The sequence below is a fragment of the Phoenix dactylifera genome, chromosome 13 (genome assembly GCF_009389715.1).
Source record: "Phoenix dactylifera cultivar Barhee BC4 chromosome 13, palm_55x_up_171113_PBpolish2nd_filt_p, whole genome shotgun sequence".
NCBI lineage: Eukaryota > Viridiplantae > Streptophyta > Magnoliopsida > Arecales > Arecaceae > Phoenix > Phoenix dactylifera.
Genome location: NC_052404.1, coordinates 9,712,408 through 9,737,787, shown reverse-complemented (window position 1 = coordinate 9,737,787; position 25,380 = coordinate 9,712,408). Strand labels below are relative to the sequence as shown.

Below are 25,380 nucleotides of genomic sequence, written 5' to 3'. Positions count from 1 at the left end.
ATAATCTCGGTGGAAGGGCACCAAACAATTCACAGCAATTTCAAAACCGCCAAGCAACCACGAAAGTCTTCGCGGAAGATCTAATCCAGCGGGGGGTCCCGAACCAGTCACATGGAGAACTATGCTGGGGCCCACGGTGAGATGATGGACTCGGCGAATAACCCCCACCTATACTAGTTAATTTGACCACTTCATTCTTTTTTTGACTTTTTTGTTACCCCACTGATCATTCGTTGTGGATATCAAGCAAACACATCACCGTCCATCGATTTTTACGAGGATCATTCCAGGTTGCACCCCAGCAGAAGGCGGGACTAGAGACTTCCGAAATCCGTTTCTACTTTCTCATCTCCACGACTGACGGTCGCAGACTCAAATAATGGAGCGTTAGTCCTCGGATTCCACGTATGCGAGTCATCGCTTCCGGCCGATGTTTACGCACCTTCGTGGTCCGTGACCTTCCCCAAATCCAGATCCGTGTTTATATTTGCCAAAATTCTCTCCCCAAAGTCTTCCACAAGCACCAAACTCAACTCTCGCTGCATCATCCCATCGACACTGGCCGGCCAAACGCGTTCCTCTCTCCATCTTCTGTCTTTCTTCCTATCTTCGCTTTTCTTTCGGCGACCGTCCGTACCGACGGTCGGCCACTGCTTGGTGGATGGATCCCTCTTTTTCTGAAAACATCCCACCCTCCTTCTCCTCTGTCTCCAGTTCTCTTCCCCGATGACTAATCGTCGCCGACCTCCCTCACTCCTCGTCCTCTCGCCTTTCCTTGTACTCTCCTCCTTAACGATCTTCGCCGGTAATTTAACCGCCGTGGCCCAATGCCTCCAGGACCAGAGCTCCGCCCTTCTCCGGCTGAAGGAAGGCTTCTCCACCAACAGGTCCACCACCAACCTCGAATCTTGGAAGTCGGGCACCGACTGCTGCGACCACTGGGAGGGCGTTACCTGCGACCCGGCTTCTTCGGGTCGGGTCACCGCTCTCGACCTCAGCAACCGCTTCATATCCGGTAGGATCGATCCGATCCTCTTTAACCTCACCTCCCTGACTTCTCTCAACCTTGCGTACAACTTGTTCAACCAAAGTCTCCCGTCGCCGGGGTTCGAGAAGCTGGCCAATCTCACCCGCCTCAACCTCTCCAACGCCGGCCTCTACGGCCAGATACCGTCGGGCATCTCTCGGCTTACGAAGCTGGTCTCTCTCGATCTCTCTACCCTCTTTATCGAGGAGGGACCTTCCACATCGCTCAAGCTTCGCGATCCTGATCTCAGAACCTTAATTGCAAACCTCATCAATTTGAGGGAACTCTACCTCGATGGCATCAACATCTCTTCTGATGGTTCCGAGTGGTGCACAGCAGTGTCCGACTCGACCCCTGGCCTCCAAGCGCTGAGCTTGGTATCCTGTTCTCTCTCTGGTCCAATTCATTCATCGCTCTCCAGGCTTCGGTCGTTGTCCAAACTTCGCCTTGATCGGAATGGATTGAATTCCAGTGTGCCGGAGTTCTTTGGTAATTTCTCTTCTTTAACCATGCTTCGTCTCAGTGCTTGTGGGCTCACAGGATCGTTTCCGGCAAGGATACTTCAGCTCAGGAATTTGGCGTTACTTGATGTGTCGGGCAATACTGATCTTTCTGGGAATTTGCCTGGGTTCCCCGAAGATAGCACCTTGGAAAGTTTGGTTCTGTCCAACACGAACTTTTCCGGGACTTTACCTGGGTCTATTGGCAATCTCAAGTCTTTGACGGAATTGCAGCTTTCGGGTTGTCGATTTTCTGGAGCCATACCCTATTCTTTTAGCAACCTCACCCAGTTGGTCCATCTGGACCTCTCATTCAATAATCTCAGTGGCGAGCTTCCTTCGATGGCTCGATGGCGAAGCATTTCAGATGTAGTACTTAAGAATAATAGGCTGAGTGGATCGATAACTTCCTCTCTTGGCAACCGAGTGCTTCCCAATCTCACAGTGATTGATCTAACAAATAACTCACACTCTGGTGAGATTCCTGTATGGCTGTTTTCCCTACCATCTTTACAGAATTTGCTGCTTAGCCAGAACCAGTTCTCCGGACATCTCCAAGAGTTTTCAGATCCTTCTTCCACGTTGTCAAATGTTGACTTGAGTAATAACAAGCTGCAGGGACCAATTCCTAAGTCGGTCTTTCGGCTCTCAGGGCTAAAAATTCTCAATCTTTCATCAAACAACTTCAGCGGCACAGTGGTGCTAGACTTGCTCCGGAGCTTGAGGAATCTCTCGAATCTGGATCTCTCCAATAATAGGCTGTCAGTAATAGATGGAGATGATAATTCTTCGTGGGCTTCTTTCCCCAATATCAGCACGTTGAGACTGGTATCTTGCAATCTGAACAAGCTTCCTGGTTTTTTGAGATTCCAGGATGGAGTCAGCACCCTGGACCTCTCAATGAACAGCATTGGCGGCAGTATACCCCAGTGGATATGGAGTATTGGGAACTACAGTTACAATTACTTGAATCTTTCTTTTAACATGTTTACCAGTGTGGAGGGACCTCCGCCCGATCTTTCCGATATCGGTTCAATGATGCTTGATCTTCAAGCCAACATGCTTCGAGGACCTATTCCTCTCCCCCCGCAGCACACCATTGTTTTGGATTACTCGAACAACAGCTTCGCGTCCTCTATCCCATCCAATTTCGGTGCGTATCTCAATTTCACCGTCTTCCTTTCACTGTCTAGCAACGGACTCACAGGAGAAATCCCTCCTTCCATTTGCAATGCGAGCTATCTCCAAGTCCTTGATCTTTCAGACAACAGTTTGAACGGTTCGATCCCATCATGCCTTTTGGAAGGCAGCAATGGTTTGGGCATACTGAATTTGCGGGGCAACCGGTTTCAGGGAGCCTTGCCTCAGAATTTTGACGAAAACTGTGCTCTCCGGACAATAAATCTCAATGGTAATCAGCTGAGCGGTTCGCTGCCCAGATCCTTGGCCCGGTGCAGAATGCTAGAGATTCTAGACCTTGGAAACAACAGCATGGTCGACTCCTTTCCATACTGGCTGGGGGAAATTTCTACACTGCGCGTCCTTGTTCTGAGGTCCAATGAATTCTATGGCGATGTTGGACCTCCTGCAGAAAACAATGGCAGCAATGGCACATTTGAGATGCTGCAAATATTTGATCTGTCTTCCAATAACTTCAGCGGCAGCTTACCTCCAGAATGCTTCAAGAGTCTAAGAGCCATGATGGCTGGTTCAGATACTAATCGCTCCACTGTGGATTACAAGTACCTGGAGTTCAGCCGATCACCCTACTATCAGAACAGTGTCACAGTCACATTCAAAGGGCAGGAGATGACGCTAGTGAAGACCCTGACCATCTTCACATCCATTGATTTCTCAAGTAATCGCTTCGAAGGTGGCATCCCGGGGGAGATTGAGGAACTCAATTCACTGGTGGTGCTAAACATGTCGCACAATGCTCTTACAGGTGAAATCCCTCCTCACCTTGGGGACCTGCTGCAGCTCGAGTCTTTGGATCTATCTTCAAACCTCCTCTCAGGCGGGATTCCCCAGCAGCTGATTTCTCTTACTTTTCTCTCTTCTTTGAACCTCTCATACAACAATTTATCGGGAACAATACCAGATACTAGTCAGTTCTCTACGTTCACGAACGCTTCGTTTTTAGGGAATGAAGGATTATGTGGGAGCCCATTGTCAAAACAATGCAATTCTGCGAAGCCTCCTGCAGTGCCAGAGTCCTCCAAGTCTTCGATAGATCTAAACTGGCAATTCATATTCACGGGATTGGGATTTGGAGTGGGATTGGCTATGGTAGTGGGGCCTCTTATGGTGTGGACTAAGGGGAAGAGGTGGTACAACAAGCTTGTTGATAGACTGCTTTGGCCCGTTATTCCTCGATGTCTTTATGACACCTGTGGTGATGGGAAGGTGGGGGATGAGGACATGGTCGATGACTCCCTGGACATGGAAGAGGAGGACAGAAGGTTCTGCGTCTTCTGTACTAAATTACAGTTTGTTGAGGGTCGAGTCATAATCCATCATGTCGAATGCTCTTGTCTTCGATCGGAAGAATAATCTCTCTCTCTCTCTCTCTTTGTTTTTGTGTATATAACAGCAGTCATATATAACATAATAGTAAGCTGCGGCAAGTAGAAGGATGGAAGATGGATTCATTTGAAGAATCTTCAATTTTTTTTACCCCCTTTTGCACTTTTTATTTGTACTTGTTAAAGCTCTTCAAACCTAAATTTTGTTGACTTACGAGCAGCTCGCCGACTTTGACCAATGGATCTCTTCATCGACTAAAACGAGATCTCACGTTGGAAGCGTTTCTTAAAACCGTGGGAAGCGTTTCTTAAACCCACGAAGTTCTCTCTCTTTTGGCTTACCGACGATCGTCAAACCGCTGCCCAACGGCAAAGCTGACCGTATGAACACGGCCGGGTTTCTCTCAAGTCATTGGAAAACAAAACCAAAGGTTTGGTTGAGATTCTAATTTGTGCGTGTCGCCGTTTCAATTCATCCCTCTAGATTATTATATGTGGGTACTTGGTCTTTTGGGCAGCATACTACGGCAAGTCTGACGGACACAAGTCTTTTAGATAATTTAGTGGCCCTTGACCCAAGCCCGAATTTTCCATACTCTTAGAGGGCGTTGTGACGTTTGACAGCGTCCATTGCATTGGTGCATTGGTTCTTTATTGAAAAAAAAGCGCAATGAGATAAAACGTTGCGGGATTCTCTAAGAGCATATTGATTTAGCAAGAAAGAGCTAGAATGATCTTAACCTTTTATAAATTGTGGTACTTGTACATATATATTGATACAAGAGCTTTTCTCGTTTTTTAGAAATGGACATGCTAGAAAGCTTGCTTGACAAGTCTAAAAAGAACAAGAGGCAGATGAGCAGGTACAACATCAATGTTCAAGTAGCCAGGAAAAAAGATAATTGAAAGAAAGATGATCTGAATAGCGTAGGTCCAATTTTTTGACTTTTGAGAACTTTCACTATCATCATATTTTCCGTTCGAATGTAGATGGACAATGATATAGCCGTATATTCTTAGAGCAAGATTCGAGAGTATATAAAAGGTCTACAAATTGAACACAACCTTAATATTATTGGGCAATGATATCTTTATTTCAAAAAAAGATAAAAATAATTTCACCATTAACAAGTAACAAAGGTTATCCAAGTATAAATTTCAGTTATTTGACATGTATTAGTGATGTTTTATTCATTCTTTTTCTCACTAATAATCCAAAACTATAACCAAGTTTTAAGTATTCTGCGACTTCAAAAGGAAAATAATAGCATGGCTAAACAAGATGACACCGGAAAATTGGAACAGGATTTCCACTGGACTCTCCCATCCTCCTGCCCTTATCCGTGCTGCCTTTCCTCCCCTAAGTCCCTCCCTCTTTCAGCTGGAAGTGCAATGAGCTGACCCGGGTCATGAGGTCCCACTTGACAAGCTGCCTATGGGGTTGGTTTTACAATGGGCAGGGCTTGATTAACGCCCGCAGGCAGTGGGCTCACTCATGTAACGTATAATCGTTTGTTTGGGCTTTAACAAAATGTTTACAAAGTCCAATTACCGTGTTTTTTAATCATCAGGAAAAGTTCAAGAGATGCTTTCTTGGAACTGTATCAAAAAAAGTACTTTCTGAAGGATAGCGAAGATAGGTTTCTTCCAATGTATCCAAGAAAGTAGTATGAGCTTGTTTTTACCAAATTTGGTATAACTTTGTTCAAATTATATCCTGTAATTATCATATATTGTCGAGAAACAAATCCAAATCCATACGTTTTTTCAGATGGGTTTGTTAATCTCTGTACGTTCCTGAACAGAGAAATAGCTTTTGAGTGCATTAATCATATTCCAGCAAATTTATTTTAGTTGGTAACCACATGAAGATTTCATTGTATTGTAAAATATAGCATATCCAACACATCAAGATGGTACAAACATAGTATATGTCCGACCCATCAAGATATCATACCTTTTTTATTCACAGGGTAGCTCATCACCGCAGAAAGGCATTATTTTCTCTTTTCTTTTTTCCCTTTTCCTTTCCTTCTTAGCATCTTTACAAAAGCCGCCCACAGCACCAGAAGACCCTACTCTGCTTTACGGATCATGCTATTAACTTTAATTCTGACCACTTCGACCACAAAGCAATAGAAACTCTATGCTCAGCCTCAACTTTGGTATTTTTCAGTGTTCCTAACATTTCAGATCATTCAGGCATAATTATTGCAAATTTGAAATTAGAGTGGGAGAGGAAAGATGAACATAAAATGCAACAACCATATTGCCAACTTCAACAAATCCCATTGGATAAAATTAGCCCTTGCTTAGTAGCATGATCCGTGTGATAGATGGTTTTTGTCAATAATTTTGAATATTACACCATCCGATATAAAACTATATAGTTTGCATTTCCAATTATAATAATATGGTGAAACTACAAGCTCAAGATCTATGCCCAAAGTGCAAGTACAGACATTGAAGCAGATCCTAGCACTAATGCAATGTAACAAGCCTTCTTCAACCAAGTCTCCAAGGACATTGTCTTGTTCTGGAAGAAATCAGCAGCTATGAGATCCACAAGAGCCATGTATACAAGTATTCCTGAAGAGAGAGAACCCAACAAACCTTCCAAGATGAGGGCATTGGGGCTGCTATCATCGTAGCCCGTCATATAGAACACCATCATTCCTAGCACTATCCCCATTGGTGTGGTCACCGAGAACATTAAGCACATATACCCCACTGTCCAGAAGCCAAAACCAGCCTGCCATCATCAATAACCATCTGAATCAGTCATCGAGCAAAATGAATTTTTATGAAGGAAACCAAAAAAAAATAGTTGCTGTCCCATTATTTCTGAGGCTTTAGACATGCTACTAACAATAATATGCACTTAGATGCTCTAATGAGTATGGAGTATGAATCTCTCAGATAAGAAGTCCATAGAGAAATTAATTTACCAGCACTTGCGAGATTAACCACCTGAAAAAAAAGCATGTTGCCCTGTCGACATCAGTACTAATAAAGCATAAAATGATGTTATGAAAGCTTATTCCACCAAAAGAAGGTGAATAAAGAAGTCCACTGATACAGTATCACAACTTTCTAACTTGGTTGCAGACACGTAGATTCCAATTCCAGGTTTCTTTATATGATTACATCATATCTGTGGCTTTGATGGAAGAAGGAAACTAGAAAAAAAAGAAGAACGTGATGCGGAAAGCAAGCTGGAAGTTGGCCACGTGGTGGCATGGCAAACTGGGGAAAGGATTAGTTTGCAATGACGTGACTCAGATTATTGTCTTCACTCCCTTTGTAATTTCCCCAAAGAATAAAAGAGGTAGAAGGCTTTCACCGACAGAAATGAGAAGGAGAATCTTTACTAAGTTATCATCCATATCCAGGTTAAGAAACAAGGATATATCAAATGGAGAAGGCCAGCCATTCCAATCAATCATAGTAACTATAACAACCTAAAATCTTATCCAAAAAAGCTAACCGAAGGCCCGGAAGGTATTATTTGCATTTCTTGATCCTATATAAGTACTCAAAATCTATCCAGCGAATAACCGATGTGGGACTAAACACACACCCGTACAAGTCATCACATACTTCTCCCGTTTAAGCCCTGGCGTCCTCGCCAGGCTAGAAATCCATATCTATTCAAATCCAATTACAAACACCATGATTATCTCGTAATTAGCTCAAATATCCCTATGCTGCAGTATCCCCTAGTCTACATAGATCATTGGCCGGACCCGCTCTCATACTATTAACAGTTCAAGACCTCATCCAAAAAGACTAATCGGAAGATATCATTTGGATTTTTTGATACTATTATAAGTTTCCAAAATCTATCCAACGAATAATCAATGTACAACTAAATACATATCTACACGGATCATTATAGTAATCCCCTACACCATCCAGTTAATTACTCTTATATATCTCCTAGAAAAAAAGGCATTCTTTATATGAGCTGAAATCTAAGGGCACCTAAGAGGCTAGGACAAAGCTTCCCTCCATTGCCACAGTGGAGTATACATATTGCAGAGGCGTGATTGGCCGTTGCAAAAGCTTTCGCACTGGATTGGAGGTAAAATTAAATTTTGCGTTTATGAGTGTTTATTTTCACACATCATCAAGTGAGAACTTTTTTAGACCCAAGACAGCCTAGTTTAAAATTATATATCTCAACATAAATGACCAAGGTTGGTGCATATAATAGCCTTTTTTTTGGAGTGGTGCAATGTCATATAATTATTAACAACAGACTTAAGGATTAAAAATTTCAACTCGATCATTTGTTAATGGTCCCTATTCCATATCCTACAAACACGCAGTGGCATCACAATCATTTAATATCATCTTTGGACTTTAATAAAATCCCCGAAAATCCCATTCTTACCAAACTCTCATAGTATCATTCTAACCCATAAACCGATGGTAAGATAGCTCAAAATCCCAGCACTACGCGAGACGAACCCATGAGTCAACTCAACAAGAACCCATCATTTATGAGAAAAATCCAATTTTGTCGAGAAATCTAAGAAATAATGATGGCTAGAGTTACTAATAGTGACAGTGTTTTTCAGTTCAAGATCCAAAATTAGGGTTTCATTATTGTACCTGGGCGATGCATCCGCCGAGGCCCATCCCTTCGAAAATCTGGTGGAAGGCGAGCGCAACAACAAGCGGCCGAATAGAGCACTGGTTCTGAGACATCCCCATCGTGACCCCAATAATCACCGAGTGGAATATAATCCCAATCTCCAAGACCTGCGACACCAACCTCTGCTTCAGCTTCGCCAGTCTCTCCTCCTCGTTCCCCTGCTCATCCAAATCTTCGCGGTCCCCCTGGTGGCCGTGGCATCCGGTCATCGGCACCACGACCGCCGCCACCGGCCGTAATTTTCCACCGCCCTTTTCTTCCGAGTCCTCGGGATCGACCGGGTCGTACTGCTGCTTGGCGGCGGCGGCGGAGGCGTGGGAGGTGGCCGAGATGTCGACGAGGAGGGCGAGGAGGGCGCCGAGGAGGGAGACGAAGCCGGAGAAGGGGAAGTCGCGCCACGGGTGGCGGGAGGCGAGCTGGCAGTCCGCGAGGGCGTCGAAGGCGTCGGGGAGGACGTGGACGAGCGAGGTCGAGAGGATGACCCCAGCGGCGAAGCACTTGATGAGAAGGAGCGAAATCGCATAGGCGGGCTTCCCCTTGAAGAGGCGGGCCAGCATCACCGGCGAGGATATCCCCACCGCGCTCGTGAATAAAATTATCCCAATCGAGACCCACTTGAGGTGGGTCGCAGCCACGCCGTTGCGGCACCACTGCTCCCGGCCATCCGCCTCCCCGAGCCCGCACCCCGCCATCCTTCCAGTCCGACCCTTATTCCAATCTAATCCTTGGAATAAGTTGGCTATTCTGAGAGAGTGAGAGAGAAAAGAGAGAGAAGGGGAAGGGAGTCCACGAAGAGAAAATGCGGGTCAGCAAGGTTTTTTTTCTCGCTGTGGCGGGACCCAAATGATTCATGGATTCATTAAGGGAAGCGATGGATTTAGCAAAAAAAAAAAAGGGAGCGATGGGACGTGAAGTTTTTTGTGAGAGAGGGGGAATGGCCACCATCGTGCAACGAGAAAGTGGGGATTAAAGGGATGGTTGTTATTTATGGGAATATACGTGGAAGTCTTGGGATATATTTATTTTAATGCTTCGAAGCTGTTCGATGAAAGGATTGTGTGGTGATGAGATAGGGTTGGCTAAACGGGACCGGAAGTTATTGATGGATGACTGGTTTATAACTTTATATGGAGGACAATGAGGGATGGATTGCAGGGAAACTGTGAATCAATAGATTGCATAGTGATGGCAGGATTCAACCAAAAAAAATTGATGATCCAGACTGGTACCTTCAGAAGCTCTCCCCTGTTATACTATGGTAATTATCAAAATATATTTATATTAAAATTATCATAATTCTTTTATATTGTAGAAATTTCAAACCGTATATTCTTAATTGTTGAAGGTTAAATAATTGTTAAGAAGGTTATGATGCTTAAGAATATTTTTGAAAAAAAATCATAATTTTCATTCCACAGGACATTAGCTTTTTCTTGTTATGTATGAATTTTTTTTTCATAAAAAACTCATTTGGTTCATTGAAAAAAAAAGAAGATGGAAAGTGTGATAAAAAAGATCTTATATCTTCTTGGACTTTCGTAGAATAGAAATACGAAAGTAGCTTTTTTATAAAAATAATATTTTTTTATTTAATAATAAAAAAATTCATGTGGGATATAGAAATGTCTAATTTCCATGAATTAGGATAATTTTTATTTCAAACATACCCTCGATAGAATAGAATAATTTTTTTATTATGGATATAATAGATATTTTATATAATTTTTTAAAAAAAAGTAAATGCTCAACCAAATATAAATTATTATGGAAAAACTAGGATATCATATACTCAACAGCGTCCTAAAAAAAATTTATAATGAGAAAAAAAAAATCTCCCAAACTAAACAGAGCCGTACAAGAGACAAATTAGTTTGCAAACAGCTAAGAGGTCCGGGCCTTGGCATAAGACTTCTATTTCAAATAGGTTGCCAATGTTGACCATTCTTTTATGAGCCTAATAGGATTTCCTGGGTGCAATTCCGAACAAAAAGAACGGCACATTGCGATCTCAACAAGCCCAGCCCAGTCCCATTCTCAGACTACCCATATCTACCCATATTACCAATCCAGACAGTGTGGTTACCGGGAAGCCCAAAACAGTGCAGCCCGCAGCCCAAACACGGTAAACTTTAAAGTAGAAGGATTGGAAACAATCAACCTCCAGATTCGACCAAACCGAAAACCAGACCTTTTTATCTTCTCCTCCTCATACATCTCGACCAAAAGAGAAGGGCTTTGGTGGCCAAGCCCATCCATGGCTAACCCTGGCTCCCTCTCTCCGGAATGAAGAATGTGATAATTTTCGAAAAATAAAGCACATCAAACACAATACGCATCAATCTGTACATAAGCAATGGATGAACACATCTTCGCTAGGTATCCAAACAATCAGAGAACTTGGAAGTCTCAACAACCAGAGGCATCACTGCATTAACAGACATACCACAAGGAGCAACATAGAGAACTATCCACTGCTTAGTTTGAAAGCTCAAATCGCAGCAACTCGGAGACATAGAGAGGGAGGACAAGTGAGGTAAAGAAAGAAACCACAAGCATATTTTCAGTTACAAAAACACCATCTAAACTCCCCCTTATTTTGTGAAAAAAAAAGTATTCTGCAATCATATTATAAATGATAAAACGTATATCAAAAACACATAATCATATTCCGATATTAACAATCCCAGGTAAGGACACAAAGAGAAAGGCCTTCAGGTATCATGTGAGAAATGGATGGTATGATAACAAGCATTAAACCGAAGCGACTACATGCGGTACGCATTACAAGTAAATACTAAAAAGTTTACAAAAGATAATGTCATGAAACTGAAAAACACCAGTACTAAAATATGGAAGGAGAAAAAAAACTTGTGACTTTACTTTCTTGACACTACTGTGGAACTTTTTTGAGGAAATGATTACTTCAGAATTAAAATGTTGCGAAAAATAATAATACAATAATACATCTTGTGTGATGTTGATGAAAAAATTGGTTGGTGCATGAACAAACTAAACTATTGGAACCATGAGCGATGCATGTCATGCATGCTAAGAATGGAAGAACTGTAAAATACAAGGGCTGTTATTGTCTTGGTTGCTTCAAGGACAATTTGAAGAAATATCAGAAAGTCATGTTATGAATTATCACAAAACAGTTGTTTAAAAAGACCTGTTAAACTCTGAAAAATATGGATTTCCTGACTTAATGCTACTGAAGACAACATTATTAAACTGTTTTATTAAGGGGGAAATGGATCGAAGAAGACACAGCCTTCAGGTGCTCAATGAGCTAGCTATTGATTGCTACGGATGACCAAAAAGTAGAACGAGATAACATATTAAAGTTAAAACCATGCCACAAGAATCATTTGTATCCAAAGAAAATTTTGATCAATTCATTGTATTTTCAAATCAGGCAGTTTCATATAATAACACTAGAAATAATTACTTTCAGTTAACCCTTGAATGGCACAAAAAAGAAACCCAGAAAGAAAACCTTTTACATGTATTATAGTCATCAAAATGTCTTACTGTTTTGATCAAGATCTTCACAATCTAAACCATTTCAAGTGGTTATTCTCGTTGCCCAAATTGCATGTTTATACATTTCAAATTTTTTCTTTGTTTTCCCTATAGACTCTACTGTTGTGCTCCGGACTTGCTGCCGATGTCCTCCTTTGAAGAAAATCCTACTTGACATACTTGCACCTGCAAACCCCTGTTAATTATAATGCTCACCTTTTAATGAATAAAACTCTGACTCGTCCAATAAGTTAATTAGGTGATAAAACATGCTCAAGATTTTCTACAGGCGACAACATTGTATGGATCAATATACTTCTTTTCAAATTATGGAAAAGAGTCACGAACAAACTGACAAAAAATATGTTTTAGAAAACATTACTGGTGATCGCAAACATTTATATGGTGTAATGGCTATGCAGGATACAGTTTAAAGGTAAAACTAAAAAGATTAAAAAAAAATAGAGGCAAACCTAAAAAGACACTGACAGCGAAATAGTTACCACTAAAATGGTCATAAGAAGAAAAATTACCACTATCACAATAAAGATTGCATAGAGCTCTCTAGGTGAGCGACATATAATTTTATGTATCAGGCAACATCGATGTACTTAACCGAGTTTCCAGAATAAAAGAACCTTGCCATGAGGATATTAATTTCAAGGCCCTCCAAATTTGTATTTAACAATCCCAAACAACTGGACATAACTTTTCTTAAAGATGAACTAAATATAACTTTCCCTCCTCAACACTACCATTTATCTTTTAAAGTGAATAACCACTTCATCAAGACATTATTTACTTGTCATTTTGATCAAATAAACAAGCACATGAATAGCATGGAATGGAACTCATCAAATCACATAAGACTGTATTTGAACTCAAGGTCTGGAAACATGTCATGATTGCCTTGTGATATATATGGTAAAGATGCAGCCACCTCATTTCTTGACATGTTTATGTTGGGATATTTACCATCCAAGAGCAGCCTTCCAGTTCTTCCAGAGCCCGCTATAAATATCAGAATCCAAGACTTCATATTGGATTAGAAACAAACCGAGATCTTGAGCTAGTGTTGGCTGCTTTGTTGTCTTACAAAGCGCTTTCCATTTGATTAATTAACCAACCACCTTTGATGGTAAAGGTAATGGCTATTACCCGCTCTCTACTCTTCTTGATAGATGATCGATCGTATCCCATTCTTCCAGTATTGGAAAGCGGCATCCTCCAAAAATTAAAGGGCAAATAGCAACGATTCATGCATACTACAAGTTCCAAACTTCCCTATAAATTTCAACAGATCAATGAGAAAGCATGTGTAACATGATCCAATTCGCTGTCAAAAATGATAATCTGAACCATAGCACATATAGTTCAGTTGCATCTTCATAATCGCAACAACCTCCGAGATTTCACTTGAAATTCTAGCATGCTGTATTTATGATGGTGGGCAGCAAATTCCTCCAGAAAGTCTTTATTTTGTCTCATCAAGATTCATTACAAAATTTAGTAAAATAGTAGAAATGCCATCACTTCAATACCATGGGAATAGCATCCAAACGAGCCTCAATCTTAGTAAGGAGAGTAACGACCAGAATGATAAGAATGACAAGGTCTGCAAAAATAACCAAATTTGAGATATATGAAAATTGAAGGAACAGAAGTATATGACATGACTCAAGACAACATGGTACGAGTACTACCTTTTATCTGGACCCAACATGGCCTAATCCAAGGAGTAGTGCCAACATCACTGCATAGCTAAATCTCTGAGCCCAGGCAATAGAAACTTTAAGAGGCAGTATATATATGTTCTCTTCATACATATATAACTACGATCGAAACTGCAGCTCTAGCTTGCATGCCCTCTTAATCCTATGTCATCTGGTGCAGTCTCCTCCTCATCACTTGGACTGCTGCTTGCTTGCTTTCTTGATCATAAACTTACTAGAAGGTTGGAAGTGTCAATTTTTTGCTCGCAGTACAAAACAAATAGCAAAGTACTTCAAGTCTCAAAGTATAAAAAAATTATTAATTAAAAAAATAGACAATGCAGCAAACATGATGATGCAGTTTAAGAATACTTCCAAAGCATGCATGCATAGCAGAAACCCTAATTCTCCCTATATCGATCCTATAGTAGTATCAGCAGAGCTATTTTGTTGCTCTTGTTCATCATAGATCGAAGAAGAAGGGATCTCCATCATCCCACAAGGAAGAAGCTGCTTCAGCATAATCATCATAATTCCACACCGGTGATGACACGAGCGGCATTGATGTCGTGGCCTCCACCGGCGCCACAGGCTGGTTGGAGAGCGACAGGCTCGAGCTCACCGACCCGGCAAGGGAGCTGATGTCCTCGTGTACACCAGTATCGGCCCCGACGACATGGCTTGGCCCAGACGCAGGCGCAGGGGCCGGCACCACCGGTCCATGCTCCACCCGTCCCTGCTCGATGGGCACGCAGTACTGATAACCGCCGCCGCTGCTGGAGCCGATTGGCCCATGCGCGATGATGGTACTCTCCGTTGGGTTGGAGTACATTACAGGAGGGAAGGCATAGGGGGAGGATGAGGAAGGGAGGAGAGGGAAGGGGAAGCCCGAGGGACGGGGGAGAAGAGGACGAAGGGTGGACGTCGAGGAGGACGAGGAAGATCCACCGCCTGTCGCGGCGGCGGAGGAGGGCTGGAGATTCAGCTGCGCGCGAGGACCATAAAGAACCAGCGCCGCACGGTCGTAGGCCCTGGCTGCATCCTCGGCGGTGGAGAACGTCCCGAGCCACTTCCTCGTCCGCTTCCTCGGCTCCCGAATCTCCGCCACCCACTTCCCCCAGCTCCGCTGCCGCACCCCCCGGTATCGGAACTTCCCGTTGTCCGGTCCTCCCTTTCCCTTGCATTTCCTGCTGCTGATGCTGCTGCTCGAACTCCCTCCGCCGCCACCGCCGGAGGCTTCGGCGGCTGCGGCTGCGGCGGTGGCGGAGCTACTGGTAGTGGTGCTGCTGGGGCTACCGGGAATGGAAAGAGAGTACTGTTCTATCGGGGGAGGAGGCTGCCCACCATCCATTTCCGGAAATACCCGAAAGAAAAGAAGGGAAGGGGGAGGTGGTTGGGCGCAGAGGGACGGCAGCCTCGGGTGATGGGAAGGAGGAAAGCTCTCGGGAGGATGGGATGGGAGGTGAGGGGCGGAACGTTGCGGTGGGGTAGGATCCTTTACCTCCTCTATGGAGCGGAAGGGCGGTGGACATATATCGCGCATTAAACTAATAGAAAGACGCACAGGAAAAGTCCTCCTCTTGGGGTTCAGCCTTTATTGCTTGGCAGATGAGTGAGAGAGATTAAAGAATAGCAGCACAACAGATATTTTGGTACTAGTAGCTTGTAAGGGCTTGCCAGTTTTGGATTCTTCCAACCTGCACTCAGTTGCTTGGTTGGAAATTAAGTGTATATAATATATACACACACACACCCACATCTACAAACAAGTTCGTTTGGGTCTTCCCTAGCTCTTCTTCAATGATAGTATCTGGACTCAAACCTGCTATCAATGCAGTCTAGTAAAGTAACAAAACAAGCGAGACCGAAACACAGCAAGAGAGAAGAAAGAAGTGATCAAAGAAGCCAAGAGTCCGTAGCAGTGGTACTTTGGGTTGGGGGTGATGTCATACCTTGGAGTTTAAAATCTTGGTAGCATGGAGAAGATGAGTTGAGAGCGCGTGCATGCGAGAGTCATTCGGCTGAGAGTGATGTTAGTGAGATGCGCGAAGAGGGGGGCCTCGGGAATAAGCGAGGTCGTCTCCTTCGAAAGGGACAGTAGAATTTAGGCGCGGTCTCAATTAATCACCTTGGGACTTACACGCTCCCCAAACGTGCTCTTCCCATTCGTCTCCCCTTTACGTAGCCATTGGCATCTCTTCCTCTAAAAAAACTAAATATTCTCGGCCCGCCGTAATATGAGAGGTTGCGAGGTGGATTTTGCCGACCGGGAATGGGCTTCTCGGGTCTTATGACTCTTATCCCGTTGGGTTGCCGCCGTATGCTGTTGTGAATGGATAAAGTTGGCAGCTGGGAATGGCGCAGCGGAGACGCAAACAAACGTTTAATTTCCCAGCACAGATATATATTTTTGGACGCAGACGAAGCAAACATTTCCCAGCACGATATTTTTGGTTGCATGGAAATGCGACAATATGCACCATGGTCTTGATGCTATAACGAGATTAATGTGTTCTGAGTTGAGATTTATTAGCGTTAGCATTTTCGATCGCATAATATCTATCTATGATACAAGAACTTCTTTTTCTTTATATTTCTGAAACTTTTTTTTCTTGGAACAACCTTCAGTTTTCTGTTCCGAATATTGGGATTTATATATGAACCATCTCTCATATGCATAGGACGTGTGACTCTGGTTATTTCTTTGTTGTTAAAACAGATATGAGCATTTAATATTTCTCTTTATTTTCAACACAGAATTTCAAGATGATAAACTTACGAAAGAGTGGAATATAGATGCTTTCGCTTCAGTTTCCATCACATATGCCAAGAAAGGTGTATTTATATGCAACAAGAACATGTCAAATGAAATGTGATCCACAAAATTAACGTGAAATATAGGCCAACGTATGTGCTAGAGGAGATCAATAACAATTTGGTAAAAGTAGAGAACAGGGCAAGATAAATATAGCTAAATTAGATGCGTTGAAGGACATCTATTAGCATCTCCTAGATTCATAGGAATGCCCTTACTCAAGCATGCTTTGATGTTTTGTGCATGAAACCTCTGTGCAGCTTTAGTTAGATAGACCGGCTAGAGCTTGTCGACCCTTCAAAAGATTTTATATCCATATCAAAGAACCGTCAGAGCTACTCTTATAAACTAACTCGGCACCGAGGCGGCATTTAGCTTCAGAATAGAGCATGCATAAGGCCTCGAAAAAGCCCTATCACTGCAAGATAGGTTTATTACTTTTTGTTATTTCAGAACAAAACGCAGCCAAACAGATAAATCACCCGCATTATGAGCTTTATAGTATTTTTTTATTCTCATGTTTCAAAAATTTTAGAACATTTAACATAATTCTTCCTTCTCTTTAAGAAGACCTGCATGGTTGATATTATACTTGACAATGGTCAGCATTTCACTAGGACATGCTGTCTTGTGATCTGTGAGTTCGAATTATATGTTAACTGAGTCAGAACACCAAGTTAGCCTGGACTTGTGTCAAAAGTAGTCAGTAATTGCTACACACGTACATTCAAATTCATCATCGAATACTCAGACTGAATGCTACGCATTTAAATGGCATATTATATGAATGTAATATATACAAATACTAGGGGGTCCTGTGTAAAAATATTAATGTTAATCTTGTGCTAGTAGTCGTGGCACATAGCTTACCGGGATTAGCACAAACTTAGGGCTTATGTTGCCAAAAAAAAAACTCGAGATTCTTTTTTTTCCTGATCTAACAAGGATTGGGCACCATGGCCACCTTCCCTCTCTCCTCCATCCTCACCGTGACACACATATTTGTTCATCTTTTTCTTGAAGGATGAGAAAGAAGATATAGCGCCACTAAGAAATTTAAGTCACTTATAGAGAAAATGTAAATGATGAGAAGAAATGTTAAAGAATATCGACCATTTTTTTTCTCACATCATGCGTACCTAGCATTGATATATGTAATTAATCTCGATAAGAGCCCAACAACTAAATTTGTTATTAATGCAAGCAGCAACAATAACCTAATAATCTAAATCGAACCGGGTTAAATCCAGTCCACCCAGATGGTTTGGATTAGGTTTTAACTCGGGCCTAGTATAGGTTAAAATTGTGGAGGCAATTCCGAACCTAGTTGGACTCAAGTGGATTTGTCAATCAATCCAAGCCAGCTTAACCAAAGCTAAAATTTCCAGTGCAGGCTCTGGCTTTACTTTGGAGGTATATACTCTATAATGAGGCTTTCAACTCAATGCAATCCAGGTCCGACCCAAACTACAACGCAGGTTGACCGTAATTATATATGATATGAAGCCAACTGAAACTTAGCCCAACTAATTAGTTTTGATCTAATTCAATTCAAAATCATATGACAGTTTGAAATATGTTTCCATATTTTGGAGTTGGTAGGCTGTGGAGAACGGGATTCCATAATATGAGTCGTGCTGCCGGGAGACAATACTTCTGTAAATCTCTCAAAACATGCGAGTCCTATATAAAACTCGAGATGTTCATCTCCTTCTTTATTGATCAAAGGATTTCGATTTTCTTTACCCAGGATATTAGATTCCACGAGCCAACTATATGATCAAAATATATTTTTAATTTTTATGACATATTTTCGAATCCTATCCTTATGCAAGCCACGTACCAGGTAATACCAGGTTCAAACTAATGCGAAAGTCCTACCATGAGTCGTGAGCGACATATTTTACATAATATCAACAACGTTCAGGGTGTTTTATGTAAAATTGCTCCCATCAAGTCTTCGAGGCTTCAACAGGTCTCGGCATGCTTGCCGGGAGGACTAGCTCAGATATAGTTCGGGCATGTTTACAAATAAACCCCTTTCATGTATCAAAATTATGGAGGAGTCTCTTATGTCAAAAGTTTCCTACTCTTCTGCCTCCTCTGCTTTTACATGTAAGTCGGACTTCCATTCAATTTGAACTAGTCCGGAGAATTGGAAGATTTAATTTTGATTTAAACTTTTTTTTTTACTTACATTCTTTCAAATTAGAGGTGGATATGACTTGATTGTTTATTTATTGTTTGAGTCCAAGTAGCCTTTACCTTGATCTAATATACCCAAATTGCGATTCTCACCCCAGACATACGATAATTGACTCCGTACTTCTAAATCTGGGCCGTGGATGCAAATTTTGCATCACTCCAATGTTGCTACCAAAAGATGTCATCTAGATGCTGCTGAAAGTAGCAGCACAATGTTGCATCCCCCAACCTTACACCTGAAAGAACTACTTTGGGGGGTCATGATCGCTATAGCTGATGGTCATCCGTATTCCCTAAATTATTGGAATGTTAACTATTAGTTTGTTTCCTAATTTCAGTGAATACATGTCTAAACTTAGAGCCAATATGTTGTATATCATTTGCAAAAATGTAGGTGTAAGATTTTTGTGCAAGATGAGCATACAAATGTTGCTCGAAATCCTCCACCAGAACATAGCTAGTCTGTGCTCGTGTGACTTCCTCAAGCATCATATTATGCAACAGCTGATAGAATAGCTTAGAAAAGATGCTGCATGGACTTTATCTGATCCAGGAAATAACCTCAGGAGGAATAGCCACATCAGATCTAACCATGAAGGGGTATCCAATTTCCCTGGTTTTCATCTCACACATAACGCAAATATTAAGGGCCATCTGGTCCTGCATTTGTTTTCAAAAACTCAATAAGAAGAATGAGCTAGAATGGACGGGATTTGATTGAAAGCCTTTTGTTTTACGCCATGGACTGTAAAATTTTGAGAGTTTTTGGAAGAAAAGATCTTTTGCTTTCTGCTTTCCAAAAAGAGTGAAAATACAACTAAGGGATAACCAAAGCTTCATGCAAATGCTATGTGCAATATCAATCTCCATCTAGTATTTGATCACTCTACCAAGAAGCAAAAATACAAAAACAAATGCCAAACAGGCCCTAAATGTCCACCGAAAAAAGGAACAAATATTAAGTACTTTCTAGAAACTAATTAACATAGTTCTGCTAAGCTGCAAAAGAACAACTTAAAGGCTTATAGTGACAATTTCTATTTCACTGAAAAAGACCCTGATCCATAACATAAAAACAAAATTCTTTTAGGAGCCAGATAAGATTATTCACAGTAAAGCAATCATGTTGAGGGACCAAAGAAGTCAGGTTTCCCTTTACTATCATTACATCCATACATATATATATATATACACACATACATACATACTATAGTATTTACTATTACTTCCTGGTGCCCCCTTCCCTTTCTCTTACACTTTAACAAAGTCGCAGCATTTGGTTCGTTGAGGAATGGTACAAAGGTTTTTTTTTTTTTAATAAGTAAGGTACAAAGGGTTTCATAAAAAGAATCCGTGGAGTCTTTTGGCTTTTGATACATCCGGTTCATCCACCGACAGAGTGTAGATGTAGCTGATTTTAAGCTTTCCTTTATCCAAAATAAAGAGAGAAAGCAACGCTAATATCATCTTCAGCTCCTATGTTGGAGAAGAAGCCCATGGAAGACCCGCACAAAGGAGTTATGCTATAAAAACAGAACAATAGAACAGCATCAAAGGTATAGACAGTAAGCAGAATGACCTTCTTTTCATGTCTTTAAAACTGAGATTTGTATGATTTAATCTCACTGCTCCTCCTCCTCTCCCTCCTAGATGATTTTTTATTTAAAAAAAAACAAACTCACTCTAGCATTGTGATGCGTGAAATGGTTCCTGTGGTTCTCATGATGGACTTAATGATGTATAATATCAACATTATATGAGAATTTGCTTGTAAAAATTCTGCATTAAGTTTATACTAATCTCGTCATGCAGCATGCTGGGACTAGTTCAAGCTTATTTTCACAAATACCCCCTTCATAGAAAATTCTTGCATATTTATCTCTTCTGAGACATGCCCTTTCTACTATCGTGTACTGTTTTGTTTGAACTAGTCTCTGCGGGACTGTTCAAGCTTGATGTGACTATTTTTAAATGCAACCCTCTTTAGTAAGTATATATTGCAGTGAAGTCACATACAGAACGCCATATAAATTTTCTACATCTGCTATTCTATAGCCTTAAAATCATTCTGACATCACACATATTTTCTTGAAGAATATTGAAATAGATCCATACGTTAAGAAATACACGAGGAATACACTAGCCAAAGTGGGGTAAACTTTAATCAGATGCAGTCTGCAGCTGAAGCCATTCACATTTTCTTTCATGCGCATTGAGTGTGCCTAGATTGATGTGGACGCGCAATATAATATCTTCTCTCTTCTCTACATACATGTTTTCTCTGCATGTGTATAAAACTACACTCATTATGAGAATTATACTAGCCAAAAGTAAGGATGTATCTACCGAGAAACAGAAAATAAAAAGAAAGAGAAGTTTTAGTTGGATGCGTTTACAGCCATTAATGCATTCTCCCACTCGTATAGCATGTGCTTAGCACTGGCCCTCTTAATTCAGCGAAAAAATAAAAGGAAAAAAAAAAGAGGCAACTCAGGATGGGTTAACTCAAACATGATCCAATCAAACACAAGGTCAGGGTCAGATTTAGCTATATCTAAGTCTGGCATAGGATGAAAATGTGAGTCCAATCTAAGGTCTAGCTGGTTTAAGATGAAGGATTAGCAACATAAGCCAGCCTTAACCCAATCAAAACTTCTTTAGTTCTCTCCGACCTACTTGAAGCACATTTTACCATGAAGCTCCCAACCCATAGTGACAAAAATCCAACCAAAATTACAATGTAGGCATAGAACTAAATTCATATATGGTGCGACCCAATTGAGCCTCACCCAACTTAATCTAATCCAATAAAAAAAATGTGTAAAATTTAAAGCCAGGCTATCTTCAAGTTAGGGTATGGGAAACTCAATGTCAAGTCAGGTGGTCTCAAATTATCCCTATAAGTCCCTCAAACTTATCATAATCGCCAAATGATCTCAAACCATAATAATCTGCTTCACATACATAATCCGCCTCATATATGGGAAACTTACCCTCGTACAGCCCTCCAAGAATAAATGGCTTCCCATGGGAGCACATACAACAAATTTCAAAGTTATTTGGCCGCTAAAGTTTCTCCTACTATAAGTTAGTTCTCTCATGTATGAGTGCTTCCACCAAAATGGAACCTCAGCATTTCCTTATCACTGAGGTAGAAGGGTAAGTTATAGGCCTGCAGACGTTCGTGACCTCAACTGGGATATTTTGATTAAACATAATTCAACACACTTCAGCAATTTCCATGACAAACTCCAGAAGTGCCGTGACGCTTGAGTTTGATGAGTGAAGCTTAGGCAGGCATTGCTCCTGTACTTTGCCTGGTCTATAAACAGAGTAAACATGGAACTTTGTCAAACTACAAAGCTTTAAACCAGTTATTCCATAGTTCACTCTGCTGGCTCTAGGATTTCACATTAAAAATGCATTTTTTTTCGCAAGCATAAATATATCTAGGTGGCTTTACATTTGTTTTGCAAGCATACAACTATCTAGGTGGCTTGTATTGTCAAAAATTCTTATATGTCTATGCAACAATGAATTTAACACTCGTAACTTTCGGTTATCCTGTCACCTTTCCATGAAACTGTAATGACAATCATTAAGGCTAAGTAGGCTAATTTTGCAAACTAGAATTCAAAGGTAATTGGGAAAAAAGAAAACCTAATTTTGCTCCAAAAAAAATTGAATTTGTTGCATTAACATGCTGCATCATAATTCTTTCAGAACTCTGAATTATACAAGGCAGAAAGTCCCCTGCTGGACCAGAGATGAAAGAGACATCCAGACCATTACATATTGATAATGTAAAGTTTGATCTAATCTCCTACAACATCATCACAGGAGGAGATGATACATTAACATATTTGGTAGATTGGGCTTCCTGGATCTGACTGTGAGTCCAATCTAACCTGGCAATAATAGTATATAAGTTATTTCCAGAATGCGGTAAAATAAAAACACCCAAGCCTATTACCATTCATGAATACTATTCTGGATTTACTGCTTTAACATTTTCCCTGCAGAATATTTAATAATAGAAGCAATAGCATATGCGAATTTCTAAGAAAATTTCTCCTCTACAAACTACCTAATACATGAGCTACGAAAGATTACTGAGTTTTCTGATAAGAACATCTCTTAAAAGGATCAACTCACCAAACTAGTCTTTTAAAATGGATGATCCCTTATATTATAATTCACCAACTGGGTTCAGATTTGTTGATAGATGAAGAGGGTGGTAACCACATTTGAGTGTTAAGCTCCTAAAAGTTATACAAAAGAAGCCTTTTTTTTTTGGTTTAAACTACTTTGTCAACTATAGAAACAGGATATTAGACCATCATACCCTGTGTAGACCACTCACCTGACAATTTTGATCACTAGAAGATTAGGAATTAAGAAAATCATCATACTGGCTTTAATTGAGTTTATTATCTAAAACAACAGGTGGAAGAAAAATAGGAGATAAGCAATTAACTCAACCAAAAGAGGACTGTCCTCAAACACGTGACCATGCTGAAACCAAAACAAAACATCTCCATTTTAAGAGAACTGAGGAAAAGTGCAGATTATATATTACAGTATGGCAGTAATTCTCAATTTATTCCAGCATAAAGGGGACGCAAGAGAGGCACATTACCATGCAAAAAAAAGGAACCTGTTGAACAATCATTTTTCGTGAACAATAAAATCAGTAAGGATCTAGTAAAACCTTGGCAGAAGCTTCATGGCTCCCCATATGTGTAGTCAGCATACTCCTCCCCAGCACCACCAGTGGTTCCATTTGGAGCTCTGTTGGTATTGGTGGCATTGGAATAGGGAGCATAGACCGATACCGGACTACCACGAGAATGCCTGGTCCTTGCAATGGTACTGCTCCTCGTAACCTTTCGAGCCTTTCGACCCTAAAATGAAGAAGACACAAACACAAGGGGTTAAGACACATCAATAAAAAGCGACAGCAAACCACTGAAAAACGAATCATCATCATATTCATGGTTACATGGATTTGAATTTTCTTACTCTGAATATTGGACAGCAGCCGTGCATTTTGTGTTTATATGACTGTATATTTATACTAAAGAGCCACTAAGAGAACATTGTGGCATATGTAGAGAACGAATATTTTGATTTAAAGTTTGAATACTAGCATGCAAGAGCATATATATATTTTTGTTTCATAGAGATGACCTGGGAATTGCCAAAGGAGGGCAGCATATCATAGAAAACCAACCTTTCCCATGCATTTCTCCAAGTGCGGAGCGAAACGCCCAGCCACAATTGGCCGCCCGCAGTTCATGCACTCAAAGATCTCATCAGCAATGGCGGGATGCGTCTGCCCAAATATATCAACAATATTCTTACCATTCGCTTCACTGCTGCTGCTAGGATCTGCAACTCGGGCCTGCACCGAGAGCCTCAGCTCCTCTTCCTCTTCTTCCAGGTTACGGTCGAGGCCAAGCCTAGCTATCCGGTGGCACTCTGACGCCACATCCACGATGATGGAATCCAGCAAGTCCTCGAAACAACGAGAAGCAAGCTGCACATCAAACCACAAGGTCCACAAACAAAGCACCAAAATCGTAATAGATTAAACTCATCCAATTTGATCACAAAGCCGACCACTTGCAAAAGTTTTAACATCCTTTGCAAAGAATGCGACAGTTTTAGCTCACCTGAGATCGAGGGGATGAGTTCCCATCATTGGATGCTGCCATTTTTAGATCAGGGGTTTCGGTTACCACCAAGAATACAGAGGAAGAACTGTGTTTTCGCTTCAAGTCACGAATTTATAATTGGATCCATCCCTTTGGTTCTAAACCAGGGCAAAGTTAAGGCATTCCATAATTAATCCATTAGAGAGAAATTATAAATCCATATCCTTATCACAAAGAATCCTCGGGCATTAAAATAATGGAATCGAATAGAGTATATGTGGTTAAAAGAATAGATTGGATAGATCGAAGCTCACCTTCTCCTTATACTCGGCGGACGTCGAGCTTCGAGAGTTGGGATCTATCTGCGACGAAACCACCAAGTTAGGGATTTTATGGACACGAGAAAGCAAGCGGCGAGGGAGAGGAAGAGGGGGGATTCGTTCGGAATTGGGAATTTCGCTGTAGAACGAGAATCTTTCATTTGTTTAACCTTATTAAGAGGCTTCGACAAAATTCGGAGCGAGTTGAGACGCCGTGGAAAGGCGAAGATGGCAAAGAAACGCGTAAATTTTTCCGTCCGCTAGATTAGGGTTGCATCGGACAAGACAATGGAGGCATGGTCCGGCGTACACTGGAGAGTTGCAGGGAGAGTTGGGACGCCTCCAGGTGCAAATCCTGAACCGACCCAAACTGGATTATGTCCTGTTGCGGCTTGAAATTGGGTCCAGATTTGATCCACTTGTATCTTGATTTCCAA

At 41.2% G+C, this 25,380-nt stretch overlaps 4 protein-coding genes across 8 annotated transcripts; 1 reads left to right on the top strand and 3 right to left on the bottom strand.

Annotated features, from left to right (window-relative positions):
- LOC103706716 (receptor-like protein 47) lies at nt 1–4,215 on the top strand. Its single transcript, XM_008790923.4, has one exon. It carries the CDS (start codon nt 727–729, stop codon nt 4,078–4,080), a length of 3,354 nt encoding a protein of 1,117 aa, XP_008789145.2. The 5' UTR covers nt 1–726; the 3' UTR covers nt 4,081–4,215.
- Nucleotides 4,216–6,325: 2,110 nt separating this feature from the next.
- LOC103706715 (zinc transporter 6, chloroplastic) lies at nt 6,326–9,501 on the bottom strand. Its single transcript, XM_008790922.3, has 2 exons — nt 8,670–9,501; nt 6,326–6,804 (listed from the first exon to the last, which is right to left on the bottom strand). Exons 1-2 carry the CDS (start codon nt 9,402–9,404, stop codon nt 6,490–6,492), a joined length of 1,050 nt encoding a protein of 349 aa, XP_008789144.1. The 5' UTR covers nt 9,405–9,501; the 3' UTR covers nt 6,326–6,489.
- A 3,381-nt stretch (nt 9,502–12,882) lies between these two features.
- Nucleotides 12,883–15,493, bottom strand: LOC103706749 (ethylene-responsive transcription factor ABI4-like). The gene is made up of 2 exons (XM_017842671.3): nt 13,938–15,493; nt 12,883–13,849 (listed from the first exon to the last, which is right to left on the bottom strand). The coding sequence occupies exon 1, from the start codon at nt 15,487–15,489 to the stop codon at nt 14,410–14,412; it is 1,080 nt and encodes a 359-aa protein (XP_017698160.2). The 5' UTR covers nt 15,490–15,493; the 3' UTR covers nt 12,883–13,849; nt 13,938–14,409.
- Nucleotides 15,494–20,069: 4,576 nt separating this feature from the next.
- Nucleotides 20,070–25,321, bottom strand: LOC103706717 (SAGA-associated factor 11). 5 transcript variants are annotated; one of them, XM_008790925.4, is made up of 6 exons: nt 25,114–25,319; nt 24,938–24,985; nt 24,642–24,781; nt 24,200–24,505; nt 23,678–23,870; nt 22,631–22,874 (listed from the first exon to the last, which is right to left on the bottom strand). In XM_008790925.4, exons 3-5 carry the CDS (start codon nt 24,681–24,683, stop codon nt 23,691–23,693), a joined length of 528 nt encoding a protein of 175 aa, XP_008789147.1. In that variant the 5' UTR covers nt 24,684–24,781; nt 24,938–24,985; nt 25,114–25,319; the 3' UTR covers nt 22,631–22,874; nt 23,678–23,690. The 5 variants fall into 5 exon arrangements, with proteins under 5 accessions (XP_008789148.1, XP_008789149.1, XP_008789147.1 ...); XM_026804516.2 differs by having other exon boundaries at nt 24,938–24,981; XM_008790926.4 differs by lacking the exon at nt 22,631–22,874 and adding an exon at nt 20,070–20,489 and having other exon boundaries at nt 24,938–25,320.
- Nucleotides 25,322–25,380: the final 59 nt, after the last annotated feature.

Excerpts from the sequence above, each read along its gene's own strand:
- LOC103706715 (XM_008790922.3), bottom strand. The coding sequence starts at position 9,404 with ATGGCGGGGTGCGGGCTCGGGGAGGCGGATGGCCGGGAGCAGTGGTGC. Across the intron at positions 6,805-8,669 it reads TCGGCGGATGCATCGCCCAG|GCTGGTTTTGGCTTCTGGAC; the intron begins GTACAATAATGA and ends TGATGATGGCAG.
- LOC103706716 (XM_008790923.4), top strand. The coding sequence starts at position 727 with ATGACTAATCGTCGCCGACCTCCCTCACTCCTCGTCCTCTCGCCTTTC.
- LOC103706717 (XM_008790927.4), bottom strand. The coding sequence starts at position 24,683 with ATGGCAGCATCCAATGATGGGAACTCATCCCCTCGATCTCAG. Across the intron at positions 24,506-24,641 it reads ACTCATCCCCTCGATCTCAG|CTTGCTTCTCGTTGTTTCGA; the intron begins GTGAGCTAAAAC and ends TTTGATGTGCAG. Across the intron at positions 23,871-24,199 it reads TGGAGAAATGCATGGGAAAG|GGTCGAAAGGCTCGAAAGGT; the intron begins GTTGGTTTTCTA and ends TCTTCATTTTAG.
- LOC103706749 (XM_017842671.3), bottom strand. The coding sequence starts at position 15,489 with ATGCGCGATATATGTCCACCGCCCTTCCGCTCCATAGAGGAGGTAAAG.